This window comes from Manacus vitellinus, unplaced genomic scaffold (genome assembly GCF_001715985.3).
Source record: "Manacus vitellinus isolate BGI_N305 unplaced genomic scaffold, ASM171598v3 scaffold_91_pilon, whole genome shotgun sequence".
NCBI classification, from domain to species: domain Eukaryota; kingdom Metazoa; phylum Chordata; class Aves; order Passeriformes; family Pipridae; genus Manacus; species Manacus vitellinus.
Window position 1 is genome coordinate 990,682 of NW_021940873.1, and position 19,945 is coordinate 1,010,626.

At 38.6% G+C, this 19,945-nt stretch overlaps 1 protein-coding gene across 1 annotated transcript in view; it reads right to left on the reverse strand.

Moving 5' to 3' along the window:
• Positions 1 to 205: 205 nt before the first annotated feature.
• The window catches only part of SYN2 (synapsin II), a 180,219-nt gene continuing 160,479 nt past the window's right edge, over positions 206 to 19,945 (reverse strand). Inside the window, exons 12-14 of the mRNA XM_029965206.1 lie at positions 8,231 to 8,291; positions 4,190 to 4,463; positions 206 to 1,286 (exon numbers count right to left, since the gene is read on the reverse strand). Coding sequence (XP_029821066.1) covers positions 1,151 to 1,286; positions 4,190 to 4,463; positions 8,231 to 8,291 — 471 coding nt within the window. The 3' untranslated portion in view covers positions 206 to 1,150. The remainder of the gene's footprint in view (positions 1,287 to 4,189; positions 4,464 to 8,230; positions 8,292 to 19,945) is intronic.

The window sequence follows — 19,945 nt, forward strand, 5'->3', positions numbered from 1 at the left end:
CGTTTCCTGGCAAGGAATACTGTGTCATAGGCAAAAAGACCCAATAATCTTTTGGAAATGGATAATCTAGAGATTATTAATGAACTTCAGGTTGATTTAGAATTATTTTTTTTTTAAATGCAGCTACTTCCTCAAAGTCTGGGATCATTTATGTTTTCACAAGTTAAATATTTTTAAAAGACACTACTTACTAGAAAATGTAAATGTGATTCCCAGAATTTATACATTTTTTTTATTATGCTGATTCAACAAAGGAATTAATTGTGATAGTTTATTTTCTTACAGCTGTGGTTTGTGTCCAAATATTTTATAATCATAAAGCTACCCTTTTGATATCACTCAAAATAGACAATATATATTGACATTAAAACAAGCTTTGTAGAAGACATTTTTTTTAAATCAGGCATGGGACTTTACATTTATTAGAAGGTGTTCACAAAAATAGGGGTAACATCATGCATATTCTTTGCAACTAAACCCAGTTATGGTTACAGTTTGGAAATAAATTTAAATAGACATATGGAGATACAGTAGTACATTTACACTCTATTTATGACATTTATTGTACTGATAACTCTCAGCAATACATCAGAAGTCTACAACCAGCTGATGGAAGGATTGTATAAGGAGGAAGAAACTGCTTCAATTTCTCACATTATTTATGTGGCTTGACAATGTCAGTGTGAAATGCCTCCTAAATCTGGGAGGCAAGAACAAGTCAAGACTATACTTTTGCGGTACAAAACATTTACACACAAAATACACATGCATTGCAATGCATTGGGAATGGGTAAAGCAAGGAGAAACCCATTCCTCAATGCTTTATTAACACAGTTCTACAAAGGAGTCTCAAATAGGATTATATACTTCAGTCACAGTAAGGCCACAATATTACAATGGATAAGGACCTCAGACTTCAACATTCTGTGGTAGCAATTGAACCCTTCATTCTTTACAGATGTTTATACACGTTCTTGGATGGGATCTCATCAAAGTCCTCCTGCTACTTATTTTTTTTCTGTAAGTTTAACATATTGCTTAATACAACAGTTAGCACAGTAGAGAAGGGTACTGGAACAGGGAAAACAAAACCTATGGAATATTCACAGAGTTTTCAGACTATATGTTGGATGCATTTAGATGAAGCTGGCTAATCAGAAAAGAGACTAGCAAAGGATTTCCTCAAGTTTCGGATGGTTTCAGCTTTTGCTTCGTCTTCATTCACAGATGATCGGAAGAAGGAGGATTCTGTGAAGCTGAAGGCGTTTGTCAAAGACTGAGACTTGCTGCAAGACAAAAACACAACAGGTTTGCTTCGGTCACATTGTCCCCCAGCTTCTGTCCATTCATCACTTGTGCCAGTGAGGAGAACAGGAAAATCATGGAACCACAGAATGTGCTCAGCTGGAAGGGACCCACAGGGATCATCGAGTCCAACCCTCAGTCCTGCACAGGCCCAGCCCCAAGAGTCACCCCCTGCGTCCCAGAGGATCAGCCAAACCCTCCTGGAGCTCTGGCAGCCTTGGGGCTGTGCCCACTGCCCTGGGGAGCCTGGGCAGTGCCCAACCAGCCTCTGGGGGAAGAACCTTTTGCTGAGATCCAACGTGACCCTGCCCTGACACAGCTCCAGCCATTCCCTAGACAGTGAACAAAATGGGCATTGACCACAAGCAACGCAGTAATGGGCAACCCACCACATTCATCCTGCACTTTGACTTAATATCTGAGGAAAACATTTTTTTAAGGCACACACTGGTGGTTTGTTTTCTTTTTACAGATCTGAAACATTGTATTCCAGTAAACTGGATGGTGTAAATTAGAACCTGAGAAAAATGGGGTCCTGCCTACTAAATCCAAATCACAACTGAACATGGACAATTAATAACTGGGTTTGTTATGGTTGAAAACAGTTATGCACAAAGAAAAATTAGGTATATTGGCAAGAGTTTGAAGAATGAATCCGAAAGTTGTAATGTGCTCTCTCTTTCTCTCTCTCTCTCTCTACATATTGGACATTAGATCCTTAATGGAGGCTTAATGACAGTTTATAGCTTTAAAAAATACTGCAAATCAGATATAATTTTTCTTGCCTATAGGCAGTTAGTCTAGCAATGCTACTCCATCCTTAGTGCTATCATGTCACTTCTGTGTGAGTTTCCATAAGCATGAAACACATAACACACAAGGAAAACAAGAAAGAAAATAGCCAAAGTTTAAAACTTTAACTCCTGATTTGTCAATTAAAATAATATCTAAAAAATAGGCTTGGATTTAAATAGAATACATAATTGAGTTATAAACTTCTTACAAAGACATCCCTGAATTAGTAGAACTAGTTAACTGATTTCATTTTTATCTCAGTACAATAGATTTCAGTTTTGGCTATAGTAAAACTGAAACACTTTTCTTATTCTGATTGCTTGAGACTCTTCATGGTTTGCAGCCTCTCTACTTCTAAACTAATAATGTACAGCAAACAGTGCTACAGGCGTTTTAGGTTTTTCATAAATTATAGTTGTGCTAATGAGAATAGACTGATAAATGTTTGTTTGTACTCACTGAAAGAGGGAGGGTGGGAAGCAGCACTTGACTTGATTAGTAACACAATAAGTAGCCTAATTAAATATTTATTCACAGATTAATAACATGTACATACAGGTTAGGCAACAGCATGTGGGTGAATACAAAGCATACACATGCAAATAGAGTTAATCCTACAGGCAGGAGATCTGAGCCTTGGTGTGGACCTAAAACTGCTTCTGAAAGTTAGAAAAACTACTCTCATTATGACTTACATCTTAAAAACTTTAATTTCTCCTTTGTTATTTTGTTTTAAATAGACACTCTTCCATTTGAAGAAGAGAAAAATGAATCTAGATGTGAACAAAGAACTAAAGGGAGAAAGTTGGAAATGGTACAGTCCTGTAACTGTTCTTAGCTGCTTTTCTTCAATGTCAGGAGTTGTCAAGTTAAGTTTCAAACCACAAACTAGTTTCCATCTTGCTTAAGAAAATCGACCTCTCTATTCACTATGTATACTTAAATGATGGATCAATGAACTTGAGTTTTAGGATTATAAAACAGAATAAAGAAATACACTGTCCTATGAAGGCAAGGAAAATACCCTCATCTTTGCCTTTTGTCATCTAGTGTCTCTCTTCCACTCAGTGGGGCTCAGGGGAGGACTCAGAGTTGTTTCCCACCCCTATTAAACATATGAGTGGGTGGAACAAGGGGATCTGTGTTCCTGGGATGAAAAAAAGCCTACATGCCAGTCTTTTACGTATCAAACTAAGGAGAATGTGCCTGTGATTCCACCAGCAATAGGATTTATGTGCTGAAAAACTGCAAATCACTGCTAAAAACTTCCCCAAGTTTTCTGTTTCCGGCTGGGTTTAAGCTGTGAGGATTCCTTATTGTAAGGAATCTTCCAGAAGTGAGATACCCAGAGACAGTTCTGTGCAGTCTTTTCTGTGCATCACCTGGGCTCTACAGTCAGTGCCACCACCCAACCATGGACCAAGTGCAGCTGTAAAGAAACAATTTGGCAGCCACTGTCCAAAGTGTTCACTGGGATTGTTTCTGAGATAGGCCTTTGGAAATGGAATCTGTTGTCTGAGTGACTGCAAGGTTAAAAGTTTAAATAGATAAGACTTCCTCTTTGTGTGCAGACTTACAGCACACCCAGCTTGTGAGTCAGTGGCACCAAAAGGAGGAAACAAAGAGCAGAAAGATGATGTGTTTTCAGACCTCACTAGGGCAGAGATTGCACAACTACTAAATGAAATTTTGTGCAGTGCTTAGGATATAACAGATGATACTGAATTACTAACCATAAACAGGTATCACAGAATTACAGAATATGCCAAGTTGGAAGGGACTCACAAGGATCACTGAGTCCAACTCCTGGCCCTGTACAGGACCACCCCCAAGAGTCACACCATGTGCCTGAGAGGATCATCCAAACACTCCTTGAGCTCTGTCAGGCTTGGTGCTGCTCCCTGGGGAGCCTGTTCCACCACCCAAAATATTCAAATATTTTGAATATTTTGAAATACTTTAACCTCATTTTAAACCTGAGAACATACGTCCATTTTTTTCCTGAATATTAGCCCAACTCCCAAATTACAGTTATGGCAGCAAGATCTGTGTTACGAGGAGAAAATAAAATGGATAAAGCAAATCTTACTTAAGTTGTGGATGAGACTGAGGCTTCTGTTGTGGAGCAGGCTGTGGAGCAGGCTGTGGAGCTGGCTGTGGCTGTGGCTGTGGCTCTGCTTCCTTTGATAATCTGGTGCTGGGAGGACCTTGAGCCTGGGGCCGTGGCTGCTGGGTGGTGGGTCCGGGTGGACGCTGTGGCTGGGAAGTTGAGGGCTTTGCTGACTGCCCCGGGGGGAACATGCGCTGGGGCTGCAATGGCTCCTGGCTTTGGGATTGCATTCCTTGGGGTTGCACTGGGCCCCCTAGGTTTCAGCACAAGAAAAACTTCATAATCTTATAGTTTCAAAGAGTCCTTATTAGACTTCACATCCAACACTTTAAAATAATCCTCGAACGTGATTAATTCTACTTCTGAGGCAAAATTCTATTAATATGGATCGTACTTTCAGGTAGTCAATACTACTAATCACACTCCATACATTAGTAACTTGCTTGGAGCACCCATGATTCACCCTTTAAATTGCTAAATACTACCCAATTTATCCCAGCAGTAGAGGTACTGACTTCAAACCAAATCAACGGAGTTACACCCAGAATAATGTTGGCTTGAGTTAAGGAGAGGCTGTGAAATAACAGTAATATCTATTTCAGCAATATAGTTACTATTTTCTGTGTAGTTATTGCAGTTTTGTTCCTCCAAAGTTTTTAAATTATTTCTGTAATAGGTCTCTCAGATTCACCCTTACAGCAGTAAAACAACTTTATACTGAAATTTTCTGGCTAATTTAAAGTATTTTAATAACTTACTTAACCCCTTAGTGAGATATGTCAAGAACATTACAAGAAACACAAGAAAGTCATTACTAATTCTTCACCAAGATGATCTTTCCACTGAAAAGGAAGGATGCTGGCAAGCTACTGCATTAAGTGTGAAAATGCAACGTGTAGTAGAGACTTAGTTTGTGAAATCCATGGCTGAAAGATGCTACATCATCGTACAGCAGGTTTTTTTCTGCTTTCTAACTGAAATAGTGCTGTGTCAGATATCAGTGGGCTGCTTTTATCTCATACCCCATGTCTGATTGTGGTTTTCTGGACTGAATGTTATAACTGAATCTTAGTTCTTGCACATGACATGCACACAGGACATCTGCCTTTAGGGGAAGAAAGGATGGGGTGAAATTCTGAGTATTTCTTTGTATCGTTTCACTCAGGAAAAGAGCTTTGCTGAACAGTAAATACTATAGAACACAACTGATCTAGATGTTCTAGATATCTGGGAATTTTTAGTCTTACACAGATATTTAGTGCAAGTGAAAGACTTCATCTAGTCAGGTCTTAAAATAAAACCTTCGTATTTGGAGGTACTGCTGCAATACATGTGTTTTTTTGGTTTTAAATTGCTGGTGTAGTCAGCTTTCTCCTTGCTACATGAGATTCCAGTGTATGTGTCTGACAACAGCACGTGCTAATGCTTCAGTAAGTTTTCATACAGCCGTAGCAGTGTGTTAGTGTGATGTAGAAAGATAAATAGCACGTACTGTATGTTAAGGAATGTGCCTTCATTGTTTATTAATTTGAACCCCTTTTGTAGGAAATATTTGAAGGTGATAACATGGTCTTGCAACATCTTAATAAGGATCATTTTCTTATTAGCCTCCTTTCACTCAGTATTGAAACCCAGAAAGGTTTTTTTCCCCCACTTGTACATACAGGCTTGAATGCCAGAAACTTTACACTGAAGACAGATATAACTTTCTTTTATTGCACATTAAGCTGTACAAGATATTTCACATAAAAGATATACTGCTGTCACATTTCCAGCATTTGCTCACTTTCTTGCAGCTGGGTTGTACAAAAGGCAACAATCATGAAAGAAACTTTTACCAAAAATAAGTCAACAAAAGTGAACATTAAGCCTACACTGTAAAACATCTGTTCCCTGTTACCCACAATATTGCACCTAAGCATGCTGACATGCAGAGAGACATTTTGGCTTGTGTCTTGGCTGTGGGATGTAGGAATACTGTGTGCCCCTGCAAATCCTTGACAGTCAACAGGCTAAAATCCTGCCTGGAACACCCTTCTGTTCACACACAGCACACAAATGTCGTGTGAAAAGCACTTGTGATCACTTGGTACTACTCCATGCAAAACAAAATACCAACTGCTTGAAAGAAAATCAGTCATCAGATTCATTTCTCCACCCCAGGGCAGTATGGTTTCTTCACTTTTAGGGTGTCTGGAGGGAAGGATTTGTGAACCTGATTCTAAGTGAAATTTTCTTAATATAGAACAAAATAGCCAATGCCATCATTGGAATACTCACTGACCCAGACAAATGCTGATCACTAAAGCAAAATATTCATGTAATTTACTGATAGGTAGTAAACAGTAGCACTTACCACAAACATTTAAATAGCTAATAATGCATACCTTAATTCTCATCTCACCAGCCAGCTTGTACAAATAAAAGAAACACTAAGAATGATGAGACTCACTGATAAGTTTTTCCAGTGCTTGTAGGGAAAACAGAAGTAGAACATAAGGCTGTTTTCCCTTTAAACATAATTGTTTGCACGAAACTAATGGCCACTACTCATCTTTGTACATATTCAAGACGAAAATTATAGTTTTGTGGCTCATTTGCAACTAAGCTCTCATGCCACTAGCCTGTGACTCTGGGCTAGATTTCTCACAACAGATTAACTGCCTGCCTGTGGAGTTCTCATAACCATTACATTGTAAATGGGTTCTGTAAAAATCACAAATAATTTACCTACAGAAAATCTAGCACTTGTCAGGCATCTCAAGTCTTTTTGCATCTTTGATGTCAAGCAATTATTATAAACCTTATTAATGTGGACAATGTCGGGACTGGATTTTCTTTATAACTATCTGGATAATCCTAGGTGTAAAACAGTAGATAGGCCTGAGTTGGTAAAGAAAACCACTGACACTGTTGTCTTGCATTCTAATCCAAGAGCAACATCCCTGGCTGGTTAAAGGTACCTTGGTCTGCCATCCCTTCACATCTCAGCATTTGAAAAAAAATGAGCTCTTAAAGGAAGTTTAACAGTCCTTGAGGTACTTTTCACTAAACAACCTGGGATTTAAATCTTAGGTAAGTATAAGATTTTTTGAAAGTATTTGCATTAGTTTTCATTAAAAATATCCATAGATTACTAATTCAGAATGACAGCAAAAGGTACTACTTAATTGAAATAGGATACATTAACTACACTTTCACTGAGATATTGCACATAGGTGGCCCATTTACATAGCTTTGTAGCTAATAATTTAATGCAGATTTACTAAAAATATGAATACCAGTATGTAAAATAGAAGATATTTTAAATATTCCTTGGGAAGAACTGTATTTTATGGAGTCACTGAAATATCAGACTTCCACTTGTGTATAAGTAAAACTCAAATGTTAATAAACTTTATAAAATTATAAATAAAAAGCCTCACTAGCAAATTCTAATCTAGACTTTTAAAAATATATCTGGATCACCTACCTATTAGTCATGCACACAAAAATAAAGGCTATGAGTACAGTGTGCACACACTCACAGAGTAAGCAAAAGAATTTAGATTTGCACCTCGGTGGTATTTTACTGAACGATATATATATATATATATATATAATACTCCAAAAATACTGTCTAACCATCCATAATGTACAGTTGCACGGGGCTCTAGAGAGGCACATTCTTTGTACACTGTTGACAACAGCCCTGAAATCACAAGTTTTACAGAGGAAAGTTGGTAAAGCATTACACGCACAGACAGGAACAAAGAAACAACCAGACGGGAGAGTTGACACTGCATAGAAAAAACACAGTCCAGGTCAGCACTGAAACAATGCAAAAACTGAACAAAATTGAGATGTTTGCTTTTGAGATTGTTTGTGTTCATTTCTTTTCCTTTCCTTTTTTTTTCCCCTTTTTTTTTTTTTTTCATTTTTTGCTTTAACCCTTGCTTTTAGTCTCAATTATCTAAGTAGCCTGGACTTGTTTTGGTCCTACTGCAACGCCATTACAGTCGAGAATGTACTGTAAACAACCTTGAGGTGGTGGTCGCTGAGGTGGTATTTTGTTTGGCTCTGGCTCCTTTAGTGATCCACTCTGGAAAATACATTTGAAAACAGAAGAGAAAAAAAATTAGAGTAGCTTAGTTCCAATTTTCCACTGATTTGTCTTTATTTTCATTAGAAACTTCTTTAGTGTTGGGGCTGAACATACACTTAAAATTTATTCCAGATAACATTTTTTAATTTAGTTGCTGTCTGACATGATATATGAATCTTGGGCTAATCCAAAGCTCTTAAAAAAATTGTTTTCCCTTTGCAGCATGTGATCACAACACAAGGAATGCCTGCTCAAACCTACCTCCATTTGTGCAAGGTCTTTCTCCTCAGTTCCTAGAACTGTGAATGACTTTTCTGTATCTCAGTACTTTTGCTCTGGTTTTTTTAGGATAGACTGACTAGGAAATAGATTTCAACAGATATCTCTGTGTAATTTAAGAAATAATTTATTTATAACTCTGTTCACTTGTATCCACAAGTGTGAGCACAGCAGGGTGTTTTGCAGCCATAGTTTCACTTTGAGGAGATTTATTTGGCAGTATCTTTTTCACATGTAAACTTGTTGAGAGGAAAAGATGGGCCTGAACCAAAACCGTGGAGCAGAACATCCTCCCATCTCTAATATTTTGAAATGTGAAATATGTTAAATCACTGGGCATAATAGCTTAGGGTTTTTTTTTCTCTTTAAGAATCCAGGGAAAACCCTCAGAATTTATTAAATAGTAAATGTAAAATCAATTAAACATGTTTCTTGCAAGGCTTACTGTTTTTTCCTGGTAGATTTGCAATTGGTCTTATAACTACAGAATAAATCTTAGTCATTGAGCTGTGAATTCCTGCACAGGAATCCAGCACTTACAGTTTTAAATGTTACAAGACAACTCTCCATCACATGCAGCTGTTGCAAATTGCTTTGTCTGCTTCAGCTACATAAATAAAAGGACAGAGGACAGGTCTAAAACTCAAATTATTCAGTGTTACCAACCTTCAGAAGCCCAAATGAGGAATAAAAGCAATATGTACAAACTCTGCTCCTTGTATGACCTGGCCCAGTTACATAGTTCTTGGTTAGCATCGTTGTGAGGATGAGTATATATAGAAAATAAGAGAATTTTGTAAGGAAAGACACAGCCGGCAGAAAATTTTGTACTGCTTTAGTGTGGGTTAAAGTCCTCTCTGTTTTGTTTCCCTCCTTCCTCTAATTTTCTGAACCACATGTAAAAGCTGCTGTGCTCTCCTCTCCATGTTCAGGACCTGGAGTGTTTGTGGGATCCACTCACTGGAACAATGTGCATTTCCAGCAGGAGCTCCCTGGAGACCGGGGCAATCAGCCCACAGTGGAAACCTTGAAAAGCTGCCCTGGAGGAGCCAAGTCCTTTCCTATCCCATTGTTCTGGTGCACCTGGCAGCCTCCTCTGTGCCCGGGCACCAGAGAGAGCCTCCTGTGACACAGCCAGTGCTCTCAGAGGAAACCACAGGCATTGGGCCTAAGGAAGTCCAAGAGTTCTCTTCTGAAGCACTGAACAGACCATGTGGCTTTGTCAGCAAGCACACATAATATTTCATAATCACAAGGACTGTGATCACCATATGGTAGGCTTAGGCAGGGCTATAACCCAACCTGTGTGCTCTCTGCAGGGGCAGAGGGTGACTAGGAAGGACACGAGTGTTATCATTTTTCTACCGAAACAAAAGATTACGTAGGTAAAACTCATGTTTTATTTAGAAACTGAAAACACAGGCTGGCAATTTGAATTTGCATCTACTTTAATGTTAAAACAACAACTGCAGGGCCTCTGTCTCCTCCATGCTTTGAGGATGAAGCAAATCTGCCATTTGTTATTGCCCTGAAATGGTCTTGGGTTTTATCACACAACTGAGCTGACTTGGCGTGACAACACCAGCACTCATGCAATCTGCATATCTCTCCATCTTACAAAGAAATTATTTTATCCTAAATTAAGCTTTCAATAAACATTATAGGAGCTTGCTAATCCTTACCTAAACTCTTCTGAAAATTTAGAGCCTTTGTGCATTTTCTGTTGAAGATGTATTTCCCCCTCTCCAGTCACTGACTGCAGCTGTCCTGATTTTACCACCCACACATCCTTTTTTTTCCACCAGATATCACCTGGTGCTTCCAGGAACCTCACCCACACTCCAGGCCAATCACATGGGTATATTACTTTGGCTAATTAGCCAACCCACCCAGGCTGACCCAAAAAGTCTAATTAGCATTACATTCCTAATTGAGAAATCTTACTCATGGTTTTTCAGTCTGTAGTAATCCAGCCCTTTTCATGAGTCTTTCTTTCAGTCAGAAACCTTGATACTTGATATTAAAGACAGGCTTTGAACCAGCCTCGTTTGCTGTCCTGAGCCAAGACCTTTAATAAAATCCAGGCTTCTTCTAAAACACCAGTTGTTGGCACATTAACTCCAGACTGTTCAATCTCACCTCTCCAAGGTGCTGTGCCAATGTAATTGTGAGAGCTGCTCGCTCCTCACAGGCAGCACAGCCTCTCTGAGCAGAGATGCTGGACCAGCCCTGTCCTGCAGATTTATTCATCCTTCTTGGTTTTTTGTGTTCTCCTTTGTTGCCCAGCCTAGAATCTCACCCTACTACCTCCTTTTAGCACAAACACGTTTTCCGGTAATACAGTTCTGATCTACAAACTTGCCTATTGCTGATTCATCAAATCAAACATTAAATGCAGCATATACCATGAAAAATGACCCTTCATAGTTTCTTATCTGGATGCTCAGGGCTAAAGAGTAAAATTATCAGTATAAAAGGACAGTGTTTGGTATGGTTTAGGATTACCCGAGCGAGGTGTGGTAACTGATGGCATAAGGAGCCTTTTTGGTTTTCATTTTAAGGAACATGACTTTTATATCACATCCAAGTTCCCCAAAGAGAAGGGATTGCTGATGTTGACAATAACATTATAAAGAACTGCTTATAGAAGCTCTCCTGTTCAAAGGGCTTTATTGTTTATATAATTATCCTAAAAAAATAAGGCTTTACTTGTGGAAACCTCTAAGCCACATGAATGCTGCAAATATACTCCAGTGATTTCTCAGCTCTGGGTGTAAGAAGAGATGATTTGGTTGTATAAGGATCTTTAAGAATATTGGCTAATTACAGCCAAAGCAGAAACCCCACTACTTATCTAGAAGACAGATGTCTCTAGATTCATCTGTAACACTTCCTTCCTTTCCATACTTACCTGAAAGTCTCCTTAGAATTTTAGGGACAGAACTGGAGGAAAGAACTGTTTGTTCTACACAACATGTTGCATTAGAATTTGATCAAGGTATTACTTCCTTTTCTACCTTGTATATTTATATAAATGCAGATTGGATCCATATACACTTGAATTTTAAATAGTCTGAAGAATGCTGAAATGGGTGGGAGCAAAAGCAGCAACTTGGCAGGGAAATAGCCCTTGGGCAAAAAAGATGCTAAACAGAGACCTAGTAAAAATTGATTTTGATTTGGCTGAGTTTGAAAACTTTGTGAACTATAGTTGGAGCATGTATAGTTGGTTTTGGGTCTTGTCTGGTTTTCTTTGTAAGGCAAGGACAGAAGTTTTTCCTAGGAATTTCAATATTTGAAGGGAAAAGCCATATTTTTCAGGTCAAGAAGTAGAGGGATCAATTGAGAGTTGCCAAAATATGAGCTGAGTTAGATCTTGTAAAGGAACAAGACTAAATAGCAGAACAATTAAGCAACAGGAGAACTAAGAAAAAATGTGAGTGCTAAGGAGAGAGGTAATTTAGATAGTTTAAGTAGGATGTCAATAGTAAATGAATGTTTGAAGTGTGATAGATTATGATAAATACAGGAGCAGGGGCAAGATGGCAGGTGGGATAAAAGCTAAAAATGAGATGCAGGTAAAAATCAAATATTCTTCATCTCAGAAATTAAAACCAGCTGACTCATGAAATACAGGATTCCCTACCAGTTCTCTCTAGCAACTGGGAACGTACAAGTTACACTGGAGAAGGTTAAACACTAATACTACAGGAATTAAACAATGGGTAAGGAAGTGGCTGCTGAGGATATAGGCAGTTATTGAATAAAAAGTCATGGGAAAGATATGTGGCATTTAGAACTCAAATAGAATATCCATTAATTAAGCTGGCAAAAAGAAAGAGGAGTGTGATCCTAAAAGCTGTAGATATACAGAGCTGGAAGACCATAGGACCAAAATATTCTAAAGAAAGAACAAAATTGATGTGTGAAGTTACCAAAAAAAAAAAAAAAAAGAAAAAAGGAAAAAACCCCTTAAATGTAATGTCCAAAATAATTTATTTATGGTATAATAACATGCATCTGTCAGAAATGCAGAGCTCACTAACTGAAATCTAATGGGAAAGATTTGTGCAGTGAAAAAATCAGAATCTCATCACAGGTTCAGTGAAGTGTTTGCAGGAGGTGTGAGACATGATGCTGGGTATCACTGACATCAGCCCTGCTCAGGAAAGCTGAATGTAAACTGAGCTGGCACAGAAAAGTGCTATTAAACTGCCTGGGCAGAGAGAAGAGGTTCTACCTCCAGCATTTGGAGGAATACGTCTTGCTTGGTTTGGTAAAAGGAAGACTTGGACACAGTACAGTTGCTTTTTATAAACGTTGCACTGGTAAAGAACTAGAGGCAGAAAAACAAGCCAAAGGACAATACAAACCAAGAAGAAATGCCTATAAACTGAATAAAACCGGGCTGGAAATAAACACATATTGTATAATGGAGCAAAGCAGTGAAATCCTGAAAGTGGCTTTCTGATAGGGAGCACCCAAAAATACAAAACTCTTTAGGAACTTGTTGTGTCCTGCTTTATACATTTAATGTGCAGTGAGTGTGGCAGGGAGGCTTTCTGGTTGCTGGTCAAGACCTTACCCTATTTCAGGTGAGTCTGGGACTGGTGATGTATCTGCTTCATTCCAGTGGTGCTGAACAGGACTACAAAGGTTTTGCTATTTATCATGTTAAACATTCTCTGTGGACTGAGAAAGGCAGTGAAACAGTGACAGCCACAATGGAGAGGCGTGTTTATACAGCACGCAATAAAAAGAATCCACCTTCACATTGTCTAGTGCGGGGGGGGCACTTAGAGGAGAGTTGGCTCCTGCTTTTCACAGTTTTTTGGAGTACCAGTGTTCAGCCTTGGAAATCTGTATGGAAAAGACACTCTCAGCAAAACTGATGCCAGCCTAGAGTTTCTTTATGTCGAAGTTGTGATAAAGAATTCAAAAACTTAGAGCAGCTTTTGTTATTGCTCAACAAACTTTCAAATCCTGTTAAGGTCTTCCAGTGAATGGGAAGGAAAATGACTGCTCAGAGCAGAAAACAAGCTATGCAGCACAATTTTTACTTGGAATAGTATTTAAAAAATGCACTGAAAAGGGCATTTTTTTTTAAACATCAAAAAGTATTCTAACTTATATTTCACAGACCAAGTGCTTTCCATTGCTGGATAACTAATTACTTACTAGCCAATAGTTTCCTTCTAGAATATTTTTGCACACAGTCTTAAAAATCATAGAATCATATAATGGTTTGGGTTGGAAGGGACCTTAAAGATCATCTGTTTCCAACCCTCTGCCAGCTTGTCAGGGAAGGTGAGTACCCTGGTGGGGACTCACTGCTGTCAACATGTACACTCCAGGATTTTCCCTGACAGAACGAGACATCTGACTTCCCATTGGCCATTCCAGCCCTATTTTCTATGACAAAAATAATCCCACCCCCCAAGGAGATGAGGTTTCTAAAGGAAAAGTAGGATGTTGACTTATTAGGGAAAAAGAATTTCTGAAGTAGCATCGCATATTGAAGCTGGTTGGCCCCTTCCACTGCCAATCAATAATTCTGATGGACAAGGATGCAGCTTTTTTATTGCAGCTCTTGCTTGAAGAAGCCAGATTTCCACTTCTGTTTTTTAACAGGGAACAATAAAAACACGTAGTTGCACAGCAGTTTTCATGCAGCTCTTTCCAGTGAAAAAACTGCTCCCCACAGACAAGGAAGGAATGTGGAGTATGGGATAGGAACGAGCTCCCCCATGTGCTGAGACTAAATGAGTGTGCTGCATGTTTTTACCAGGGAAAGAGCTCACAGACAGATGGAAAGGCAAGGGAAAGGGGCCAGTTAAATTTCCTCACACCTTTCCCAGGGTACACAGGGACACAGTGGATAAGGTACTCCTTGGAGCTTGACGGTGTCAAAATCCTGTGCTGAGATCTGAAGCTGTAAGGTTTTGACCCTTGGATCCAGGGACTATGGCTTTGGCTGATGCTGTGCTGTATCTGCTTCTCCAGTCTTAAAAAAAAAAAAGGTTATTATTATTACCATTTTTAAATATGGGCTGGCAAGTGATCCTTGCACGAACAGGAAGAGCTTAAGATCTGCAGAACTTCACCTTCAGCCACCACGATCCATCATTACTGGATCCATTCAGAATTGAAGTTTATGCTTTGAAAAAGGACAGTCAGGAAAAAAGGTGGTGGAGCCGACTCAAATCCAGTGTCACAACCCACATTTTATCTTACTAGTTCTGCATCAGAGCAGTGGAGTGGGAGGAAGCACAGGAAGGAGAGACTGGGTGAGACACTTGAGCTCTCCCTCAAATAAAAGTGAAGTTCAGAACTCTGGTATGAACAGAGCAGAACAACCACCCATGGTGCTTCTTTTCCTGCTCCTCGTGGTGCTGCACAAGTCCACAGCCACACACAGGGGTACCAGTGGCTGGTCTGAACTCTGATGAGCTCCCTGAGTCTCTCCTAGAAGTTGAGAGACACTGGAGGAGGATATTTAAGCAGCTGAAGACAAGTTTGCTCTCCTGGCAGCCAGACAGATGGAGCCTGGTCCATCACCAGATTCCACTGTTGGAAGTGTGTGTGTGTGTGGGCTGCTTATTTTTTTTCTATGGACAAATCAAGAACATTTGAAAATGAGCTGCTCTGGTTTGGATACTTCCATAATTTCTCTTGGTGCTTATCCTTGTTTAAAAATTTTGACGCATATTTAGCACATGGTCCTTATTCAAAATAAACTGCAGTGATTGCTGGGGAGAGCAGCAGAATCCTTGCAAGTTAAACATGAAGTAAAGCCAAACCACTTTGCTTAACAGGTTATGATTCAAAGGTCAGAGAAATCAAACAGAAAAGTCAAGTGGAGGCAGGTAATAATAACAAAAAAAGTAGAGAGGAAATACCCACAACAGTGGGGAAACGAAGGGAGCCCAAGGAAGAGTCTCCAAAAAAAAGATATTTCTGTTAGGTCCAGCTTAAAGAAACAAAATCAGAGAGTAAAAATAGATGAAAAATCAGATAAAATATAAAATCAAAGTATGTTATGTGATAGCAATTATAGCACTAAGACAAAGTAGAGAGATCTAACTTGGACTCGTTCTCCTGTTCTGCTTGTGTAAGTGGCAGCTATTGCCTGTTCTCTAGACATGGAATTACTGCTTCCCTTGTTTTAATTTGGAAAAGGCTGGAGTTTGCTCTGTAATGGAATGAAGACAATTTTTGAAGTTTCCAAAAACATGCCTGCGGGAGCAAAAAGCATTTCTCACAGAAGTCGACTAAGAACAGAGAGGCTACTCCATAGTGGTGGGCTCATTATTACTTAAAAACCAGTTTTTTTCTTTCTTCTTGAGACGAGTGACCATGGAATTCAGAATCCTAAATACCACTGGCAGACTGGGAGATTATCACAAGATCATCTGGCAGAAGATAATTAAAAGGTTACCAAAAGAATCATTTTGTTGTGTGAATGAAGACAAAAAGAGAACAGTATTGTTCTTATATAAAATAAATTTGGAAAAGTATGTACTAAGTAGTAATAATTGTTTTGTTTTTTTTCAGTTTTAGCACTTTGTTGCCTTCTGTATTATAAAATTAGCACTAAGGCTAAATCACTATATCCTACAGACAACTGAAGTTATCCAAGTCATCCCGGGCCTGAAGCTTGAACCTGTCAGGTTGCCTGGGGGCTTTTTCCTTTGGTCTTCTCACCTAATGAGTATTTTGTTAGCAACCCTTTCTCTTACCAAGCTTTGCTCAGCCTCTCTGCAGGGATCATATCTTTTTTCCAGGTGTACTGCTGGTGATAAGCATTCAATATATTCAGAAATAAAAAAAATAATTATCAGGCGACACCCAGAAAGCTTTCTTTCATTTGGGCAAATTTCTGTTGATGTCAGTAGTAGAAATGTTGACCAAACAATTCTAAACCTTCAATATATGCCCCTTCGTATATTCTCCTATAGTCTACAAGTCATCAGATCCTCTCAGAACACTATTAACTAGGTCTTGGCACATTACTTTGAAACAAGCTAAGAAAGATAAGCAATTATTAGTGTTTTGATTCACAGTTAACATCCAAAAGCATTTATGCAGAGTTTTATCACTAGGACATACCCAGGAATTTACCTGTGACTCCTGTGCAGAGGGAGACTCAGTAAGGAACAGAACTGAGCAGCACATCTGTACCTCCCTTAGCAATCACTCCATCTGCTGGTTCAGGAGCTCAGGAAGTATTTTGGAATAGGTTACTTTCACTTTCATGATCAACTTATTGGTAAAATCTCTGCTGAGCATTTGTAAGTTATGTCCCATTAGTTTTTAATTACTGTCAACATTGAAAGTCTTAGGATTTATTTTCCTGTATGAACTTTGTTTTTATATTTTAATAGATTACAATACCTGCACGTCAAGTTCAAATATTTCAATTACATCAAGCTTTCTGTAATGAAATAGTGACTGTTTTAAATATACAGCCATCCTTCAGCCAGCAGCTGAAGTCTGATTCCCTGCCTCTGTGACACACAGAACACCTGCCCCAAATAGAAGTCATATTCAAAGAGGGAAAAAACAACCTTGATGTAGGAAAAAAGAAAGGTATAATTTTATACTTGTGACAAACAAATTTTACTGGATGAAGTGTGCCTCAAATGTAGCCTTTTACCAGGATGTGGTGAGCTCAGGCTCCATACATGTTTATTTTCTGCTCTTCTTAATTCCTGATGTTTCTATTAGGATCTAAGAGTTACAGCTGTTTGTCTTATGTTTTCACAAACATAAAATAACTAAGAAGTTAAAAAAACCCATTGATTAAAATAAGCATCTTCCCTTCCAACTATACAAAGATAAACATTGTGTATATATATACACATATATACATGTACATCTTAAGAACATATTAAAAAATATATATAAATATATCCCATATTTAAATAATAAAGTTAACGAAACAAACACATTAAAATAGCATTTATTATTTGTAAGATATATAGCCAATATCTTGTTTAACGTGCTACAGCTTCTATAATGATTATAATACATTGTAGTAACAAATAAGAGATAACTCCCCAAATCACCTATCCCACAGGAGAAGAAGCCACAAGATGTCGCTGGGATGCAAAGAAACCCAAACACTGTGGGAAAGAGGTCACTGCCTTCCCCACTGCTAGAATGGGTGGAATATGACAGACTCAGGAATGGGTTTTGACTTTAATAACCTTGGGAAGGTTTTGCACTCCGTGTTCTGTGATTTGTATGTCCCAGCAGTGTTTCCCTTGCTCTTTACGGGTCTTTCTGCCAATGTTTTAAATTCTCTACCAATATATTTAGGAAGGCACCTTGCTGCTGCCTTTTTTTTCCTTTAAGTCACGACAATAACTCTATAAGCATTTAAATATGAAGCACAGTTTGCACTGATTTGAAAGAACTATGCAGGTGGACAGGGTAAGTGGTAAAGAAGCACATGGATGTTGTTTGAGGCACTGATGGTTGTCAAAGTCCCTACAGACCTTCTGAGGTAAACAGTGAACAGAGAAAACCTTAGTGATTTCTAATGCAGACCATAGAAGGTGCTCAATTAGTCTCTACACAGCTTGTTTATTGCCAAGTTGTATTGCTCTGTTTATCAGAGTAACCTGAATTTTAATTTTTTTAATTACAGAGTGATCTAGTAATATTATTACTATACTAAAGTATTATTGATATTAATATGAATTCCATTGTAAATAAATTAGAAATATAGACATATATAAAATATGGAAATTACATTTTAAATAATTAATATTAATTAAAATGTTAAAGTAATACAGAGTGATATAGTTCTTTTATTACAGAGTGATACAGTAAAATCCTGTCTAGACTTTCTCCAGTGCCTCTGTGCTGCCTTCCTCAGAGCAAAGTCAGACTCTTGAGTGTGTTTAAGATGTTATTCCACAAATCTAGGGACATCAGTTTTATGGTCACATGATGCCATAGCAGCCATTTATCCCCTATTTAAATCTCTTCCTAAAAGAAAGAAATACCGCACACATGGTTTTGGGGGTCATTAGATCATTTAGCAACCTTCTGAAGGCAAGCTGTTCTTCAACCCCTCCTGCTGCCTGTTAGAATAGATCTCACTATGCACCTTCACTTACACAGAATAATTCAGTGTGCTCTTTTAACTTGTTTGTTTTAGGCAGCCTTTCCTTCCAGACATAAAAGATAATTCCTGCTGCTGGATGAATGGCCTGGCTAAAGCAAGATTCAGTGTGAGGGGTCTGAAGGATAATATAAAGCTGTGGGAAAACTGTAAGTCATGGCCCTGTTCCTCTTCTCCTAATCTGGATACAATTGAGGTGAACCTCTATGAGACTGTGAAAGAAGAAAATAACTTAGAGATAAGTTCCACACCTCAAATTTAGTGCAGACTTTACTTCTAAAAAGCAGAATAATACTGAATTCTATACTTCCATATAACTCCATGATGAGATCCTTTCCAATTAAATGCATTCCCCTTCAGTTAAGATCAAATCAAGTAACCGTATCTTCTGATCATCATAAAAGCTTCAGTGATTTGAAACAAGTTGCTGCTCATCATAAGTAGTTTGCTTTAAAAAAACCTTAAACGCAACAGATGGAAGGTAACAGAACTGTGACTGCTCCTATGGAAGCCCAAGAATAGGGAGTTGGTTAATGGTTTGCTTTTCTCTCTAGAATTAGTACTTTTTGTTATTTACACTATGCTGACATTTGGTTCAATTTTCTCTCTGAACATAGAAGAATAAAACTGGATAAAACTGCTTGGCTCCAGCAACATCATAGGAGGGGTCAGGGAATGAAGAATGACACGGGTTTATTTTTGGGTTATTACCACTGTGCTACTCCTCTCTTTTTAACCAAGAGCCAGGATATAGGTGGGAATGCTGTGCTCTTTGTGACGTCACGTCATTATGGATATTGTGTCTCTGGTGCACACATTCCTTCCTTCCATTAAGAATAATAAATTCCTTCTTCTTTTGTGGATAATGCAACGTGGTCTCTATAGAGGAGGGCTGAATTAACATTTCCCTAATGGGATTTTCCTCAGCTTCAGCTTCAACATGACCATCACCACTGGCATTGTGTGATAACGTGCATGGACAGTGTCACACCCTCTGCAGAATTTAGTTCAGCACAATTCATATCCTGACTTGAGTAGATGTTTGACCATTATTGTTTAATATGCAAATGCTGGTACAGAAAGAAGCCTAAACCAGTCTGCACTGAGCAACCTCCTGCAGGGCTCTGCAAACCCAGGCAGCAGGACTTTGGGCAGTGGTCTTTCCTATCAACAGATGGAGGCAGTGAGGAGTAGTTACCCTGCTGAGAACACTTCACTGAGTAGTTCAACCTACTGGTTT